General features: G+C 36.5%; 1 protein-coding gene across 1 annotated transcript in view; it reads left to right on the forward strand.

The window, feature by feature from the left end:
* CCDC73 (coiled-coil domain containing 73) overlaps positions 1-19,731 on the forward strand; it is a 106,028-nt gene that overhangs the window by 56,842 nt on the left and 29,455 nt on the right. The window contains exons 9-11 of the mRNA XM_004264416.2: positions 6,051-6,182; positions 6,696-6,755; positions 8,144-8,245. Coding sequence (XP_004264464.1) covers positions 6,051-6,182; positions 6,696-6,755; positions 8,144-8,245 — 294 coding nt within the window. The remainder of the gene's footprint in view (positions 1-6,050; positions 6,183-6,695; positions 6,756-8,143; positions 8,246-19,731) is intronic.

Below are 19,731 nucleotides of genomic sequence, written 5' to 3' on the forward strand. Positions count from 1 at the left end.
TAGTAATAACAGGTAACAGTGCCTAGAACATAGTAGATGCTCAACAAATACTTGTTGCATAGATTATTACATGCCAGGCACTTTGTTAGTTTTTTAAAAAATTATATCTCCATTTTACAGATGAGGAGCTTGAGGCAGAATGCATTTAAGTAAGTTACCTAAAGTTACACAACAAGGAAAATAGAGTGAGGTTTGGAACCCAAACAAATTTGGCTCCAGAACCTGTGATCTTAACCATTCTACTGGTAACGGTAACAGTATAAGCAATTCATCCGTGTAAGTTTCTTCTTTGCTTCGTTCACCATTAGAAAGCATATGTTTATTAAAAGGGGAAGTTGCTAATATTCATCCTCCTAAACTACTAGGTCCCCATAGACCTTGACTCTGCGTATCTAGACTAGTATTTCCATTACCTTGAAACTCATTATTAAATACCACTTCCTTTGGGCTCTGTCATTCAGCCCTTCTCCTTCTCCAACCAGAGCATCCTTTTCTATCACCTGTACCATTTACACACCCCACTCTGGTCTTAGATTGACCTCTAGTCTTTTAGTCTCCATTACTTCACCCAGTCCATTGGCCTATTTCTGCCTACACATAATTCCCTGCATAATATTTCTCATTTATTCTGTTTATTTTAACTCATACTTTACCTTTTTTCTCTAAAACTAAACCTTTCAACTATAGTCATCCAAAGGAGGTACATGATTTAGATCACACTAGTGTTGCTTTTCTCCTTATATTCTCATTTGCAATATGGATTTAATGATATCTGCCTTTCCTGTTTTATATATGTGTAACAAATATAAAATAATATGTGGAAAAGCACTTCAGAAAGTTTAACATGCATAGAAATTTATGGGATTATTGTTACTTGCAAGTGAAATTAGGTTAAAATTAAGGCACATTTTGATGGTGCAGTTTTTCTGCACCATAACTATAGGTGGGTTATATGCATAGGCTTTCAAGACAACTAAAATATTGCCTCATCTGTTAAATTTTTTATCAGATAGGAAAGTCTGAAATTTCTTCCAACTCATTAATTGCTTTTTCCCCCTTCATGCTTGAATTATATTCTGTTTTTACAATGACTAGTTCTCTCCCAACTATTTGTCTTCTTCAGATCTTCTCTAAATTTCATGGAATCATAAGGATCATCTGATCTACTGGTTTTTATCTTTCTTTGAGTTGTAGAACCTTCTGTTAAAGTTGTGGAAACTCAGTATTAAAACAAAGTAGAGCTACTTGTGCTTGAAGGGAGAGTTTTAGGAACACTGGAGCCATGCAAGTTGGCTCTTTCTTCTCTATCAGCAGCTGTGGAGGGGCTCCATGGAACCGCTAGGACTTCTCAGAGCACAATTTAAAAACCGTTAACTGGATCCAACAGTTAGTTGAATTATTCAGAGTCAAGCATCTTGTAAAAAAGTCTCCATTTATCCTCACTTTGTACTGTGTACTGTTTGTAGTCAGTAATATTCTAAACAACCTATAAACTTTATAATGTTAGTTGAAATTGTTCATGTAGTGGATATTGTGATAATTCCTCAACATCTAGTGCACCTCATATGATCAGTCGGTCTCTAAGCCAATTAATATCATCTCCATTCCTTATGCCAGTATTTGGTTCAGGAATGAGCATGTGATCTAATTCTGGCTAGCAGGAGGTGGTTCAAAGAAAAATTCTCTTACTCTTTAGTAAGAGTTCCAGGAAGAGACAGTTGCTGTGGAATACCTAAATTACCTCTTGCTGCAGAATATGTTTCATTATTATTTAATGGTTTAATTATGGTTTTCTGATAGTTATAACCAAAGCATCCTAACTTATACCGACAATTCATGCTTTTCATTACAGAATATTGTATTTTGTACAAAATCATGTTTAAAATATAAAATGTATTAATTTTGAACATCTGTATGATAGTTCACTTTTTAAGGGTCTTTGGGTACAAATAAATTCCTCTGGTTCCCAGATTATCTTTTTTTTTTCCGATTCCTCCAAAGCTGTATCATAATGTCTCTTTCTTTTCTTCATATTCTTTTTTTCAATTAGCTCATCCTCCTTAATTCCATCATTCACTTCATATAGATGACTTCATATCTATATTTCTAGCCTCGCATTTCTTTTAATCTCCAGTTCTGTATTTTCAACTGCCTGCAGGTCATCGCCTTTTATGACTTACTGTAACTTCAGGGTCACCCATTGGATTGATTCTTTATTCTCCCCATGCTTCCTCCTCCTGCTGCCAAAAAAAAAAAATCATGCAACTCTCCTTTCAAAGGAAACCATCTTGCTGCCTATGAAGGTGAACCATCACTGATACCGTGAAACTTCATTTGAGGGAATTCATCATATGTAACCTTTTATAATTTGAAAAATAATAAATGAATGATTTTTTTAGAACAGTAACAGCCTATGGCTTAGGCTTTGTGATTTGTGCTTTTTGGCTTTCTTAAGAGTGAATCTCAGAATATTGTCCCTCTCATTTCTTGTCTTTAATAGATTTTTCATCTATTTCATCAGTAAAGTAGATTTTTCGTTTCCTTTCCATTTTCATGCATTTCTGTTTCACATTTCATGGTCTCTTATTTCTTCTAGCTTCATCTAAACGCTTTGAAATCATCTTTTTTCCTTCATTTCCTTTGTCTATTCAATTATATCTTCCTTTAGAATGTCTCATATTTTTCATTATCCATTTCTCAGTGGTATAGACATTCATCATCTCATGCCTGGATTAATAAAATAGCCTCGTAGCCAGTGTTCTATTCTCCAGTTGTGGTTTTTTTTTTTTTTTTTGGGGTGGAGGGTGGTATGCGGGTCTCTCACTGTTGTGGCCTCTCCCGTTGCGGAGCACAGGCTCCAGATGCGCAGGCTCAGCGGCCATGGCTCACGGGCCCAGCCGCTCTGCGGCATGTGGGATCCTCCCGGACCGGGACATGAACCCGTGTCCCCTGCGTCGGCAGGTGGACTCTCAACCACTGCGCCACCAGGGAAGCCCTATTCTCCAGTTTTGATTCACTCTTTTTGCTAGACTAACTTTACTAAGTTACTAGTTTAATATTCTTGCTTCTACGTGCCTGACACATGCTAGATACTTAGCATATGTAGAAGGAATGATAAATTGAATAGTTCTCCTTTGTCTACCAAATCAAGTCCAAAATTTTTTTTCCAGCTTTATTGAGATATAATTGACATATAACACTGTTTAAGCTTAAGGTGTACAACATGTTGATTTAGTCCCAAACTTTTAAAATTGGCTTTCCAGAACTTCCATGGTCTGGTCCCATTTTACATCTTCAACATTGTTTCCTACTACTTCCTAATAAGCATCTTCCATTCTGTTTAATCCAAAATCTTTGTTGCCATTATCATAATTCTTAATTTTCCCTTTTTACCTTTTCTCTCCTCCATATTCCCTGCCCCAACTTGAAATGCCTTCTCTCAGCTTACTTGTATTAAACAGGATTGAGGCAGGAAACAGATGGTACATTGGTATGGGAAATTGAGAAAAGTTTGATGAAAGAGCTATTTACAGAGTTGTAGGCAGAGTTAAGGGAAACCAGCAAGGGATAGAAGCTAGACCTGATGGTGGCAAGGGAAGGAAGCAGCTGCTGGAACCTGGAGGGAGCTATAGGTAAAGCTGTAGAAGAAAGCTACAGTTCAGAAGCTGTGACCTTTGGTAAAGGTACAGAGCTATTGCCAATTTGTTGTCATGTAGGGAGGGAGCTGGGCAAACACCTCCATCTCTCTATCTTCCCAGCATACTGATTTACTGATGCCTCCCAGAGATTGAACCCCACAAGCCAGAGAGAAGGGAGCTTGCTTGCTGTATCCACAGATGCCACACAGGCCACAGAGAAAGTAGAGGGTGAATCAGGAGCGACAAATGAAAGATATCCAGTATACTACTCATTCTTCAAGGCCTACCTCCTTCATTAAAACTTCTTTCATTATTCAGTACATGCTGATTGTTCTCTTTGTACATTATTTTGTCTGCCTGCTTTTCTGAAAATAAAGCCGTATCTCTTAACCCACGCGGTTACTTAGCAGTCATTTTATGTAGTGCACATATCTAAAGGGAATATGTGAACTAAGACCAATGAATCCATTCTCCTGGATTTTGGACTAGGGGGTAAAAGGTAATCAATCAGGCAAGTTTCCCTCTAGGTGGCTGAGGTTATAACATGTAGAACTGTGGAGGTATTGACAGCCCTGTTTTCTGCTGTTCCTTTTTCAGCTTCCTTGATACCACATTCTCTTGGTTTTCTTCCTGCCTCAATTGACCGTATTTCTCAGCCTTCTGTATTAACAGCTTCTTTAATCCATGAATCTTGGAGTTCTTTAAGACTCAGTCATTTGTCATCATCTTTCCTCTAACTAGTAACTAAATGACTGCACCTGTTTCCATAGCTTTACATACTATTTAAAAACTGATACATGAGAAATATGTGTTTATTGTAGAAAAAAAGAGAGAACACCTAACAGCAAAATGAAGAAAATAAAAATTTCCTGTAATCTCACCACACTAATTAACCAACTTCGGTACTTAAATACAACCTTTTAAAAATTGAAGTATATTAATCAAGATTCTTAATTGTAAGATGATTTTTTTTAGCAAAGGAATTTGGATGTTGGTCATCTCAGACTTGGAAAATTGTCAGAAACAAGAGAAGGTATATAACCAACTTCCACTACTAAGTTGTTGTACACTGCAGCTTGTACCATCACTGTTGACCATAGTAGATACTGCTACTGCTACAGCAGTATCACTGTTATCCATGGAAGGTTGAAGTAACTAGCATAGCCCCTGCTATCTACCAACAGAAAGGTTTGCAACAGTTCTTGTTCTTATGTTACTAGTTCCTGATCCAATATCCAAGACAAGTGCTTCTGATTATCAGAGCCTGGTGTCATGCTTATAAAAGTAGTATTTGGCATTTCCGGCTTCTCTAGTGGGCCTTCAAAATTCAAAGGGAGTTCAGGTGCTGTGTAATCAAGAATGTGAAAATCAGATCCTTGAGTATTTAATATACAATATACACAGAACAGCAGTACAATAAAGTACACACCATTCAGAAGTTGGTGTTTCAGGATTTAAATGTGTTTGGATGTATCTGTTAAACTCAGTGGATATATAACTTCACAGTGAAGACTTCTTTTGTATCCCCTTCAAGTCTATCCTCTACAATGATGCCAGAGTTATTTTTCTAAAATGCAAATCTTGTTATGTCATTCTCTTATTCAAAATCCTTCAGTGGTTAATTCCTCATTGTCTATAGGATAAAATTAAAACTCTTTAGCTTGGCCTACAAATCTTTCAGTATTTGAATTTTGCCAAATTTCTAGTCACAATTACCAGTACTCTACTCCTCCCCCTTACCCATAACATATTAGCTCCAGCCATATCATATTAGTTCTGTTTCCCTGAAAAATATACTCTTTCATGTTTCTGTACTTTCTGAATCTTTTTGCCTGGAATATCTACTCATTTTTTTGTCCTCTTCATAAATTTATCTTCAAAGACTCAGTTCAAATACCACTTTCCTGTGTAATGCCTCCTTGATGCCCTCAACCAAACTGTTTCATTCTTTATACTTCTATACATTCCTTCCTGTATTATAGCACTCATCACGTTATAATTATTTCTTACATAAATTTTTCTTATTAGCTGCTAATAACTTGGGAATTGATAATCTTTTATATCATGTTTTTATCTTAAAGGATTTTTGTTGAATAAGTCATCAGTGAAAACACCCTGCTTCTGGTTGGTTAGTTCATTTAGTTAGTGTATTCTTTTTAAGAACAAAGATCATGCGTTCTATCTTTGTGTCATTGCGTTTGCCTATTCCATAACTACAAATAGCATTGGCTAATTATCTTGCAAGGAAACTAGGGAAAAAGGACCTTGATGGGCAAGTAGTAGTATCTTAATATATGAAATATAGTAAATTATAGTGATAGGTTTAAAATGAACTTTAAAACTGTCAGAAAAGTGCCTTGCTTTGATGAAACATGTGTACTGAATTCTCTGTTTGATGTTTCTTATGTTAAGGAACTTAAAAAAGTAACCTCAGACTTGATAAAGACCAAGGTCACATGTCAACAACATAAGATGGGAGAAGAAAACATTAATTTAACAATTAAAGAACAAAAATTTCAAGAACTTCAAGAAAGACTCAAAATGGTATTTAATTAAATATATTCATGTTTATAAAATGAACATTTTTGTAAAATTTATGAGATATATAAACAATAAGAGGATTATAATACAAAAACGTTCCTTCTTTGTAGGGTTAATATACATAGTAAAAAAGATTTTACAGATTTTTAAAAAACTGCTAGATAATTTTTGGCATTATCAACAAAACTTTAAGATAATAAAATTTAGCTATAACCACTTTATTTTCACTTTAATATGGTATCAGGTAATCTTCTGGTATAATGGTATCCTCAGGAAAGCTTTTGGAGATGAGAAATTCTGTAGTTTCTAACATTAATGTTTATAAGTTTGCACCAGCCTGTACTGGGTATCTAACACCATCTTCAGTTCACTAGAGTCACTGCTTCAACAGTAATCAAACATTGGTTCTCTGGAGTAATAATAGGTCATCACACTCCCAAATTTGTTGAGCACTGAATTGAATGTACAATTTGCTGAATTTTGTATCATAACTTTAAAATTATTCACTTTTTTTAGGAATTGGAATTAAATAAGAAGATTAATGAAGAGATTACCCATATTCAAGAAGAAAAACAGGCAAGCAATCATAAGATAATTTGGAAGCCAGTAAATATTTTAAAAACCAAATACAATGTGGGAAATAAACTAAGTTAAGTAACAAATGGAATCATGCCTAGGTCAATTCCTAGCACATAGTAAGCACCCAGTTGGTGTGTATTGAATGGATACATGTGTACCTCTTTTAACCAGGTCTCACCTATACTCCCATTAAAAAATAAATCAGAGGAGAAATGGAGAGATGTTCATCAAAAGATACAAACTTCCAGTTGTAAGATGAGTTAGTTCTGGGGATGGAATGTATAGCATGATGACTTTAGTTAACAATACTGTATCATATATTTGAGAGTTGCTAAGAGAGTAGATTTTTTTTTTTATGAGACTCCGAAGACATATTATTTTAAAAGTATTTAGTTAGTTGAGGGGTAGTCGATTTACAATTTTATATTAGTTTCAAGTGTACAACATAGTGATTCAAAATTGTTATAGATTATACTCCATTTAAAGTTATAAAATATTGACTATATTCCCTGTGCTGTACAATATATCCTTGTAGCTTATTTATTTTATACAGAGAGTCTTAAATGTTCTCACCACATACAAAAAACTTGGTGATTATGTGTGGTGATAGAGATTTTAACCTTATTGTGTTAATCATATCACAATAAATATGTGTATCAGATCATCACGTTGTACACCATAAGCTTACATGTTATATGGCAATTATACCTCAATAAAGCTGGAAAAAAGATTACATTAAAATATTTTATAAATAAATAAAATAAAAAGAATAAAAATAAATTAGTTTTTTTCCTTAGTTTGGACCACTGGCAGATAATTATTGAAATGTATGTATGCTTAGAGCATGCATTTACAGGACATTTTACTCTCATTTGCATTTATTTGATATTTATACTTATTCTATTCTAAAAAAACATACGTGAAAGAAAATTTCTCTTGTTTCTTTTTTTCCTCTTCTGCTTTTCCTCTGTTTGATTCTGAATGCATGCCATGCCATCCTAGCCCACCAGCAGTGATATATCTTAGTAGTGATAATATTTACCATTTGGGGAGAAAACCAACAAAAGTTTTAGTTTTGAATTCTTTACATTTTTCAGTAGTGTCACAGAATTTGTGGTCCATTTCAAAAACTTTGTTAATTATTTGAGGAACTCTTAGAAATAATACTTTGTAAGAAATCATGTAATACAAATTATGTTAAATATTAAATTAATAAAATATGCCATTAGTTAATTTCAGTATATTGTTTATTATGGCATTGAAATTAAACTGTAAAGATAATAAGTTAAGAAACTAGAAAATATATTTTTAAGAATGAGTTTAGAAACATACCTACTGCCTTAAAACTTTATCAATTAATATGTCATATTTATACTTTTTTATAGGGCATCATCATTTCTTTCCAACAATTGCAGCAGTTACTTCAGCAACAGACTCAAGCTAATACTAAAATGGAAGAAGAATTGAAGGTACTAAAAGAAAATAATCAGGATATATATACATATCCTGATTTTATATATGTGTATATATATATATATATATAAGTATATTTTCATCTAATGAGTTTTACCTGTTTAGTTGCATTCGTCTGTCCAACTTTATCTGAGATCATTTTGAATTTTAAGGGTAAAGTATTGGTCTCCTTCATCAGCTTGTTATCAATGTCCAAAATAATGAGCATTTATTTTATTTTATTTATTTATTTTTCCCCAGCATTTTTAATGAAAATTTTTGAACATACAGGAAAGTTGAGAGAATTGTATCATAAACAATCATACACCTACCGCCTAGATTCTACAATTAATATTTTACCTATTTGCTTTATCATATGTTTCTCCACCCCTTTTTTATAATATGCATTTCAAAGTAAATTGCAGTCATCTGTACACTTCACCCTTAACATATTACATCATGAGCATCATTAAATAGAGTTCAGTACTTGACAGATCTTTTGTTTGCTTTTTGAGGTAAAATTTATGAGCATGTTTTATTTTAACATTTAAGTTGCTAGTTAAATGTTCAGTTTTATCAAGTAACTGATTTGTAGCAGATTGGATGGGTTTGTGTTTTTTTTTTCTGTGTCTTAGAATTGTGGCCAAGATCCAAAACTGAAAATAAAAGGTGACAAGTGTCACCACATTCTAGGAGAGGAATCTGTGATCTCACAGAAATGGAGCGGGGCGGGGGGGTGGAAGCTCCCTCTTCACAGGAACATGATAGAACTGGCCCTATTACCATAGCAATCACCCCATCATCCTCTTCCCAGTATATATACGAAAATGATTGTGGAGGAGAAGTTATGGCCACTGATGTTTTGGGAGTGCAGGTTCATTAAGAGAGATTTTTCTCTTACATCCCTAATAGAGAGAGATGCATTTCCCCTCATGAATCTAAGTGAAAGAGTCTACAGGAAAATCGTGTAAAAATTGGGGTACAAAAAGGGGAAACTGCCATCTTGTTTTTTAGATGGATGTTTGAGATGCTGTCGAAACCTGAAGGTCCACTGTGGTGTTGCCAGTAAAATGTGATAAGTTCACGTGGGAGAACTTGGCATATGTTTCTTGAAGTTTTGAAGTGTATACCAAGAACATGTAGACTGATGCCCAGTGCTAGTCTAGAAATTTCAAGGAGGAAAGTTTTTGGAGTAATCTGTTCTAGTGGAGCTTGAAGTGTATATTATGCTTGTTCTAATGCTATATGGCCCTGGAAGCATGCAGAATTGAGAATATGGTGGTTCCTTGGCTCTATGTGAAGGCATGTGGAGGTTAGTGGAAGAGCAGGAACTGCCAAGTGATGGGATGTTCAACTCAAGAGAAGGCGTTGGGGACATGTTCCACTGGAGTGGCCAGTGGAAAATATTTGTGCGCCCCTGAAGGGATTCTTGGTAATGAAGGGTGGAGCTGAGCATTTCCCAGGAAAAGTACATTTACCTCCCACAAAAAGACTACTCTCAGCAGAGGCCTGGGCCAGCTTCATGGGAATGTAACCAGTACAGTTGCATAAAGCCCACAGGAGCCTTGAGTTCAGGTTTAATATTCTGTGGTCACTGTCTTAACATTTTTTAAAATTAATTAATTTATTTTTGGCTGTGTTGGGTCTTCATTTCTGTGTGAGGGCTTTCTCTAGTTGCGGCGAGCAGGGGCCACTCTTCATCGCGGTGCGCGGGCCTGTCACTGTCGCGGCCTCTCTTGTTGCGGAGCACAAGCTCCAGACGCGCAGGCTCACTAGTTGTGGCTCACAGGCCTAGTTGCTCCGTGGCAAGTGGGATCTTCCCAGACTAGGGCTTGAACCCATGTCCCCAGCATTGGCTGGCAGATTCTCAACCACTGCGCCACCAGGGAAGCCCCGTCTTAACATTTTAAAAAAATTTTATTTATTTATTTAATTTATTTTTGGCTGCGTTGGGTCTTCGTTGCTGTGCGCAGGCTTTCTCTAGTTGCGGCGAGCAGGGGCTACTCTTCATTGCGGTGCACCAGCTTCTCATTGTAGTGGCTTCTCTTGTTACAGAGCACGGGCTCTAGGCATGGGCTACAGTAGTTGTGGCTCGTGGGCTCTAGAGCGCAGGCTCAGTAGTTGTGGCCCACAGGCTTAGTTGCTCCACAGCATGTGGGATCTTCCCGGACCCAGGCTCAAACCCATGTCCCCTGCATCAGCAGGCAGATTCTTAACCACTGCGCCACCAGGGAAGCCCCATTTTTAATTTTTATATTTGAATATATGTTTTGTAAATTAAGTCTGATGAGAAAATGGAGCATGCACTGGGGCTTGAAGCCTCAGCTCCAGCGTTCTCCTGCCCCCTACTGCCTACCAGGAACCATTCTTGGCTTCGGGCTCTTCTACCCTTTGGTGCCCTCAGCCCGGCACAGCCTTAGCCTCCCTGCTCCTGTCTTGCCACTGCTGTGAGTCGACTGGGTCACATTGGTGGGTAGAGGCTTGTGTTCTCTTGTTGCCCTTTAACACAGGTGGAGGCCTAGATGTAGCAGGGAGGGTCTGAGCTGAGTACATGTGCCCTGAAGCATCCTCTGTCCCAGGTTGGCAATGCCCCGGCACATTAGGTAGGTGCCTTGGCAGGGAGTGAGTCACCAGTCCAGGTACTGGGTTGCATCCCTGCTTGGCAGTTGCAGTCCTTTAGAGGTTACCCACCTACCATAGGTTGAGGCAGAGGAACCATGGGATGGAGAGACTGACTTCACCAACTTCAGCCAGGACATAATACATAGGTCTAGCAGCTTGCAGGAGGTAGAACCCAGTGCTGAGTCGTGTGGTGAGGCCCTTAGGCATCTGTGAGGGTCTGCCTTTGGCCTGTGAATATCCCAGGGGACCATAGCATTAAGTAGAAAATAAAAAACACCATGGTAGGTGGAAAGGAAGGAAAAAAGAGAGGGGGAGAGAGAGAAAGAGAGAAGGAGGGAGGAACCACAAAGAAAATAAAAAGTTTTGTATCTAAGTGTCTTTAATTTCTGGCACCTGGCCCCAGAAATTATGCTGAGTCCATCATCATTGAATGAAACCAAACTTAACCTGAACAATGAAACACTTATCTTCTTACCATTGATGTTCTATGACTAGTCATGTAAAGAGAGGTTTGCCTTCCTCTTTTCTTTTGCCTGCCCCCAGTACTAGGGAGAGGGAAAACGTATACTAGAGCCAAATCTCTCCCTTCTTTTAACGCTTTCATCTACTCCAATAAAAGATTAGTTTAAAAAATTTTCTCTTAAAGTCCAGTTATCAGCAAGTATCTCCCCCCCTCACCTCTTCTACCCACCCTATAGATGCATAACTGGGACTGTTTCTCTAAGGTGTTGAACCTTCTCTCAAGGAACATATGATATAATTTATCCAAATTGTTGATGAGTAACAGTTATCAGGATTGTCTGATAACTTTCAATCCATTTAAAGGAGTTGATGCGTAGATTTTTAGGATGATCAAAATGTTAGAGATTAGCCAGTCCAACCATTTCATTTTGTGATGAAATAGAGATCCACTAAATGTAAGCAGTGTACTTCAAGGCCCTATAATTAGTGGCAAAACCAGAATTAAATCTTTGTCTTGATTCTACTTCAGCACTATTTCTACAACATTACATTGTTAAGATATTTTTTCCTAGATCTGTGAGAACTGCCATTCTTGTTACATCAGTTATACAAAGACTGCAACTTTCAAATTGCCCTTCATCGGCTCTAAATCCAATGTTTATGTATTGTTGAATTCTACAGGGCCTACAGTAGTCATAAATATATGTAGTCATGTGTTTCTTTGAGTTAGTGATGAAGGTAACTGTGGTTCCAGGATCTTTTAACTATAACTGCCAGTATTTTAGATAATCCAAATGCCTCTCTCTTTTATCAGCCCCATTATTGCCTGAGCCTTGACAGTACATGGAGAAACTAGATTTCATATAGTAAAATTTCAAACGAAGTATTGGCAAGAACAGGTTAGAATTGTCCTCTTTTTAACAGATAAGGGCATTAAAAAATAAACAATACCATCTATCATCACTTTCATTTTATAAAAGATAACTTTTTAACACCAAAAGTATATTAAGGATGTAATATCAGATAAAGGACAGTCCTTTACAAGAGAACACACTTGATGACTTTATATTGACATTTTTTGCCATGGACTAGTGAGATTTTTGTCATGGATCAGTACTTGTTTACAGACTGGTGTTGGAGAACCACTGATATATAGTATAACAAAATATTAATGTTTAACTGTTGCTGAGGATTATGCTGCATAGATATCTCAAGTGTTTTCCCGAGGAGCATTCTAATTCCACCTGTACTAAAAGGGATCATTACTCTTCATAATGGCCTACTGTTTTTCAGTGCTCTGCAATCATGCTATCATCTGTCTTACTTTTTTTTAAGTACAATTTGGAGCATAGAGACCTAAATTCTCATGATAGAGAATATTTTCTACTATGATTTAATCATAGTTTAGTCCAGATAAAAGTATAGTTATGCTGCTATTATCATAGTGTTAGGAAGAATAATTTATTTAGTTAGTTTGCTCCTATAGTCATAGTGTTAACATAGTATTAACCAGAATAATTTACTTAGTTTTTGGTATATTAAAGCCTTAACAGGTGGTTTATTTTGATTTTCCACAATATACATTTTTTCAAAGAGGGTTTTCAGACTTATTAATCCAGATGCAAATAATAGCAAATAACTTCCTGGTAGACTGTAAATTCCATAAAAAGAGTAACATTTTCACTAATAAGAGCCCAAAAGAGTATCTGCCACATAGTAGGAGCTCATTAAATCTTATTAAATTAATGAATGATTAACAATGAGTAAATTCAGACTCTTTGCAAGTTCAAATATTGCTAGGTCAGGGCTTCTGGTTAAACATATCAGATTGAACCTATACATTCCCTTCTATTTCCTTCTGAAACTGCAATAAATGATATTAATAAATCCACAAGGATGAGGAAATAGGGAGAAGAAACGATAAAAATTAAGTTTTAAAAGTGGGAACCATATGGAAAATTAGTAATTTACTTAGCAAATGAGAGAAAGTAGAAACCCAAGTTGAAGATACAGAAATAATCGGGAATTGCAAGCATCATGTGCCTCTAGAAGTAAGGTGCACAACTGAAGCCAAAAACTAGAAGGTCTATATAGGAAGCTGTTGCATATCCAGATTCTTTCCCCTACCCTGCACAAATAGGCACTCCCTGTCTTCTGTTTGGCAGAAGATTGGAGAATTACTTTGGAGAGTTTGAGGAGCAACTGAGGTTTGGGAGATTCAGTAGTGTGCTAAAGGCAACTGGTACCAGGGAGAGCTAGTTGTTAGAGCTGTTGTCATTTTGTAAGTGCTGCAAATCAGGCTTTTTTTTTTTTTTTTTTGAGACCCTATTTACCAGCACAGTACTAAGAGTATTGTATTGAAAATAGTTTGGGAAGTCTAAATACTGAATTCTGAAACCTCCCAGCCTAGTCCTTAAGAGGACAGTTAGCCTTGTAACATCCAGGCAGCAGAATGGAAGATTCCATTATGGGGCAACTAACCTGCTCAAGAGAAGAGACTATAGCTGCTGCAGTTAAGCTCTCCCGATGAAACAACTCAGCCAGATCAGTGCACAGTGAAGCCCACCATTATAGTGACAAAATTTTGTAGTTGACAAAGCTTTCAGCCAGCTTTTTAATATTTCATTGTTAAATATGAACAAGCAGTTAAGGATCACTGGATATTTGAAGAAAGTCTCCAATGTGAAAAACAAACAAAACAAACAGGGTAATGAAAAAAAACTTGGAGAAGCTAAGAAAATATACTCAGTTAAGAGAAATATATTTATTAATCCACAAAACAGTAATTGAGTCTAAAAAAAGAAACATTCCTAGAATAAAAGAGAACCCTTAAAATAAATGTATTAGTAGACATGAAAAAGTACAATGGAAAAGTTGGAAGATAATATCGAGATGATCTGAGAAAGTAGAACCAAAAGACAAGAAGATGAAAAACAGGAAAGGAAGAAAATGAGGGGTCAGTTCAAGAGGTCTGGTGAGTTTCAGAGAGAACAGAGAAGATGGAAGGAGAGCAAGTGACCAAAGAAATAATGCAGGAAAGTAACCCAGAACTGAAGGATCTGAGTTTGTTTTGCCTAACACCAGTGCATATCATTACGAAATTTCATACTACACTTAAAGAGAAGATTATAAAACTCTCGGTGGGAGAAAAAAAAGTAGGTCACATAGGAAGGATCCAAAATGAGAATGGCAACATAATGACTTCAGACTTTTCATTGGCAGCACTGGAGGTAGAAGATAATAGAACCATGCCTTCAGAGGTTCCAAAGCAGAATTGTATGGTATTTAGCCAAAGAAGTTGTTGAGTATTGGTAGAATAAACATATTTTCAGACAAGCAGGGTCTCAAAAAATGCCTCCTTTATCAAGAAGTAGTAGAAAGTTTGCTTTATCAAGACAAGGGAGTAAACCAAGAGGAAATCATGGGATCTAGGAAACAGGAGACCCATCACAGAAGAAAAAAGGAAATTTTCAGAGATTACCTGATCAGTGTAGCAGAATGAAAGAGCAATCGGTCCAAATTCTAAGGGAAGGATGGAATGTCTCCAAAACATGGAAACTGAGGAAAAACCTGGCAGTTTCTTTTAGATGGGGGTATAAGTAGGGACAGGAAATGATTGATATATATTAATATAATATACTTTTTAAGAACATAATGCTCTTGGTCATTTATTATTACTAGGATAAAGTCTGTGGTATACTCTCCCATGTCTCCTCTAAACTTTGATTTGTCCATCTTAAAATACAGTGTTATTAATATAAATACTATAAATATTTATTACAATGTTAAAGTACTAAGCATCTATTAAATACATGCCATTGTAAATATTCAGAGACTGCCCTGTTATTATAATATGTACCTATAAATTAAGATGAAATCATGACTTACATAAAAATATTTGCATTGTCCTAAAGTAGAGGCAGTCAAAATAGGTATTGAGTGCTCTCAAAGTGCATAGTTCTTTATGAGCTAGAGGAGAATCTTCATGTTAAAATTGCAAAATGCTTTTTTTAGATGTTTCCGTAATTTTGCATAATTATATCCTTGCATATTGATAATCTGTATAGTAATTGAGAACTCTAAATAGATGGAATACTATGAAGCCTTTATTTTATTTTATTTATTTATTTTTTTGCTTTTATTACTTATCTTTATTTGAACAGAAATCTTAAATCTTCAGAGGCTCACAAGTCCACTGTCTACTATAGTTTCCTCTAGCTTAGAGACTCTCCTTGGTGCTTTGACGTTGTGGGTTCTGCCTTCACGGGTGTGGTGAATCCATGGCTTAACCCCAGCTGTTTTCACTCATAACTGAGTGGTTAGCAAGACCTCATATGGCCCCATCCTGTCCACTTCACAGCCAACTGATGGTCATGTCCTTGCTCTTTCCAACTTTTGAGGAGGATGAGGTGTTTGGGTTGAATAGGGTCCAGGGGTACTTCAGGTGGATAGGCAGACCTATTGGAAGCACACTTATAAACAGAGGTTGGTATAGTGGCTATAATTTTGACATAATTAGCAGTAGTAGGTCCTTTTAAAACATCACTGGATTCTTCTGCCTGAGTAGACACCTGGAAAAGCCTGCCACACAAAATTTCAAAGGGGCTTAATTTAAGCTTGCTTCTGGAATCCACTCTAATCCATAACAGGGCAACTGGCAAGGCCTTATGCCAAGTGAAGTTAGTCTCGACATACTTTAGCATTGCTCTTTTTTTAAATGTATGATTCATTTTCTCACCTTTTCCTGTTGATTGTAGTCTCAGGATAAATGCAGTTTCTAATCAATACACAACGCTTTAGACACTTGTTGGGTTATGCTAGAGACAGCAGCCGGTCCATTGTCACTTTGAAGGGTGTTAGACGATCCAAATTAGGGAGTGATTTCCATAATGAGGGCTTTAACTACTTAAGAGATTTTTTTCTGTCCAGGTGGGATATGCTTTCACTCATCCCGAAAAAGGTACAAACACTAACACGGATTTAAAATTTCCTGGGGCTCTGGGAATTTGAGTAAAGTCTATTTTCCATTCCTCAGTGGGGCAAGTTCCTCTATGTTGAGTTCCCATTTGAGGGGACCTGTCATGCAATTCTGAGTGACTTGCTGGATGACCTTTTGCAGAATAGCCCCCATTGTTATTATTATTTTTTAACATCTTTATTGGAATATAATTGCTTTACAATGGTTTGTTAGTTTCTGCTGTATAACAAGGTGAATCAGCTATACATATACATATATCCCCATATCTCCTCCCTCTTGCATCTGCCTACCACCCTCCCTATCGCACCCCTTTAGGTGGACACAAAGCACCAAGCTGATTTCCCTGTGCTATGTGGCTACTTACCACTAGCTATCTGTTTTACATTTGGTAGTATATATAAGTCTGTGCCACTCTCTCACTTCGTCCCTGCTTACCCTTCTGCCTCCCTGTGTCCTCAAGTCCATTCTCTACGTCTGCATCTTTATTCCTGTCCTGTCCCTAGGTTCTTCAGAACCACTTTTTTTTTTTTAGATTCCATATATATGTGTTAGCATACAGTGTTTGTTTTTCTCTTTCTGACTCACTTAACTCTGTATGACAGACTCTAGGTCCGTCCACCTCACTACAAATAATTCTGTTTCTTTTTATGGCTGAGTAATATTCCATTGTATATATGTGCCACATCTTCTTTATCCATTCATCTATCGATGGATGCTTAGGTTACTTCCACGTCCTGGTTATTGTAAACAGAACTGCAATGAACATTTTGGTACATGACTCTTTTTGAATTATGGTTTTCTCAGGGTGTATGCCCAGTAGTGGGATTGCTGGGTCATATGGTAGTTCTATTTTTAGTTTTTTAAGGAACCTCCATACTGTTCTCCATAGTAGCTGTATCAATTTACATTCCCACCAACAGTGCAAGAGGGTTCCCTTTTCTCCACAACGTCTCCAGCATTTATTGTTTGTAGATTTTTTGATGATGGCCATTCTGACTGGTGTGAGATGACACCTCAATGTAGTTTTGATTTGCATTTCTCTAATCATTAGTGATGTCGAGCATTCTTTCATGTGTTTGTTGGCAATCTGTATATCTTCTTTGGAGAAATGTCTATTTAGGTCTTCTGCCCATTTTTGGATTGGGATGTTTGCTTTTTTGATACTGAGCTGCATGAGCTGCTTGTAAATTTTGGAGATTAATCCTTGGTCAGTTTCTTCATTTGCAAATATTTTCTCCCATTCTGAGGGCTGTCTTTTTGTCTTGTTTATGCTTTCCTTTGCTGTGCAAAAGCTTTTAAGTTTCATTAGATCTCATCTGTTTATTTTTGTTTTCATTTCCATTTCTCTTGGAGGTGGGTCAAAAAGGATGATTTATGGCATAGAGTTTTCTGCCTATGTTTTCCTCTAAGAGTTTTATAGTGTCTGGCCTTTCATTTAGGTCTTTAATCCATTTGGAGTTCATTTTTGTGTATGGTGTTAGGGAGTGTTCTAATTTCATTCTTTTATATGCAGCTGTCCAGTTTTCCCAGCACCACTTACTGAAGAGGCTGTCTTTTCTCCATTGTATATTCTTGCCTCCTTTATCAAAGTTAAGGTGACCATATGTGTGTGGGTTTATCTCTGGGCTTTCTATCCTGTTCCATTGATCTATATTTCTGTTTTGTGCCAGTACCATACTGTCTTGATTACTGTAGCTCTGTATGACAGTCTGAAGTCATGGAGCATGATTCCTCCAGCTCCATTTTTCTTTCTCAAGATTGCTTTGGCTACTTGGGGTCTTTTGTATTTCCATACAAATAATGAAATTTTTGGTTCTAGTTCTGTGAAAAATACCATTGGTAGTTTGATAGGGATTGCACTGAATCTGCAGATTCCTTTGGGTAGTATAGTCATTTTCACAATGTTGATTCTTCCAATCCAAGAACATGGTATATCTCTCCATCTATTTGTATCATCTTTAATTTCTTTCATCAGTGTCTTATAGTTTTCTGCATACAAGTCTTTTGTCTCCTTAGGTAGGTTTATTCCTAGGTATTTTATTCTTTTTGTTGCAGTGGCAAATGGGAGTGTTTCCTTAATTTCTGTTTCAGATTTTTCATCATTAGTGTATAGGAATGCAAGAGATTTCTGTGCATTAATTTTATATCCTGCTACTTTACCAAATTCATTGATTAGCTCTAGTAGTTTTCTAGTAGCATCTTTAGGATTCTCTACGTATAGTATCATGTAATTTGCAAACAGTGACAGCTTTACTTCTTTCCGATTTGGATTCCTTTTATTTCTTTTTCTTCTCTGATTGCTGTGGGTAGACTTCCAAAACTATGTTGAATAATAGTGGTGAGAGTGGACAACCTTGTCTTGTGCCTGATCTTAGAGGAAATGGTTTCAGTTTTTCACCATTGAGAACGTTGTTGGCTGTGGGTTTGTCATATATGGCCTTTATTATGTTGAGGTAAGTTCCCTCTATGCCTACTTTCTGGAGGGTTTGTATCATAAATGGGTGTTGAATTTTGTTGAAAACTTTTTCTACATCTATTGAAATGATCATATGGTTTTTCTCCTTCAATTTGTTAATATGGTTTATCACATTGATTGATTTGCATATACTGAAGAATCCTTGCATTCCTGGGATAAACCCCACTTGATCATGGTGTATGATCCTTTTAATGTGCTTTGGGATTCTGTTTGCTAGTATTTTGTTGAGGATTTTTGCATCTGTGTTCATCAGTGATATTGGCCTGTAGTTTTCTTTTTTTGGTGACATCTTTTTCTGGTTTTGGTATCAAGGTGATGGTGGCCTCATAGAATGAGTTTGGGAGTGTTCCTCCCTCTGCTGTATTTTGGAAGAGTTTGAGAAGGATAGGTGTTAGCTCTTCTCTAAATGTTTGATAGAATTCACTTGTGAAGTCATCTATTCCTGAGCTTTTGTTTGTTGGAAGATTTTTAATTACAGTCTCAATTTCAGTGCTTGTGATTGGTCTGTTTATATTTTCTATTTCTTCCTGGTTCAGTCTCGAGAGGTTGTGCTTTTCTAAGAATTTGTCCATTTCTTCCAGATTGTCCATTTTACTGGCATATAGTTGCTTGTAGTAATCTCTCATGATCCTTTGTATTTTTGCAGTGTCAGTTGTTACTTGCCCTTTTTCGTTTCTAATTCTATTGATTTGAGTCTTCTCCCTCTTTTTCTTGATGAGTCTGGCTAATGGTTTATCAATTTTGTTTATCTTCTCAAAGAACCAGCTTTTAGTTTTATTGATCTTTGCTATCATTTCCTTCATTTCTTTTTCATTTATTTCTGATCTGATCTTTATGATTTCTTTCCTTCTGCTAACTTTGGGGTTTTTGGGTTCTTCTTTGACTAATTGCTTTAGATGTAAGGTTGGTTGTTTATTTGAGATGTTTCTTGTTTCTTGAGGTAGGGTTGTGTTGCTATCAGCTTCCCTCCTAGAACTGCTTTT

The sequence above is a fragment of the Orcinus orca genome, chromosome 8, assembly GCF_937001465.1.
Source record: "Orcinus orca chromosome 8, mOrcOrc1.1, whole genome shotgun sequence".
Taxonomy (NCBI): Eukaryota; Metazoa; Chordata; class Mammalia; order Artiodactyla; family Delphinidae; genus Orcinus; species Orcinus orca.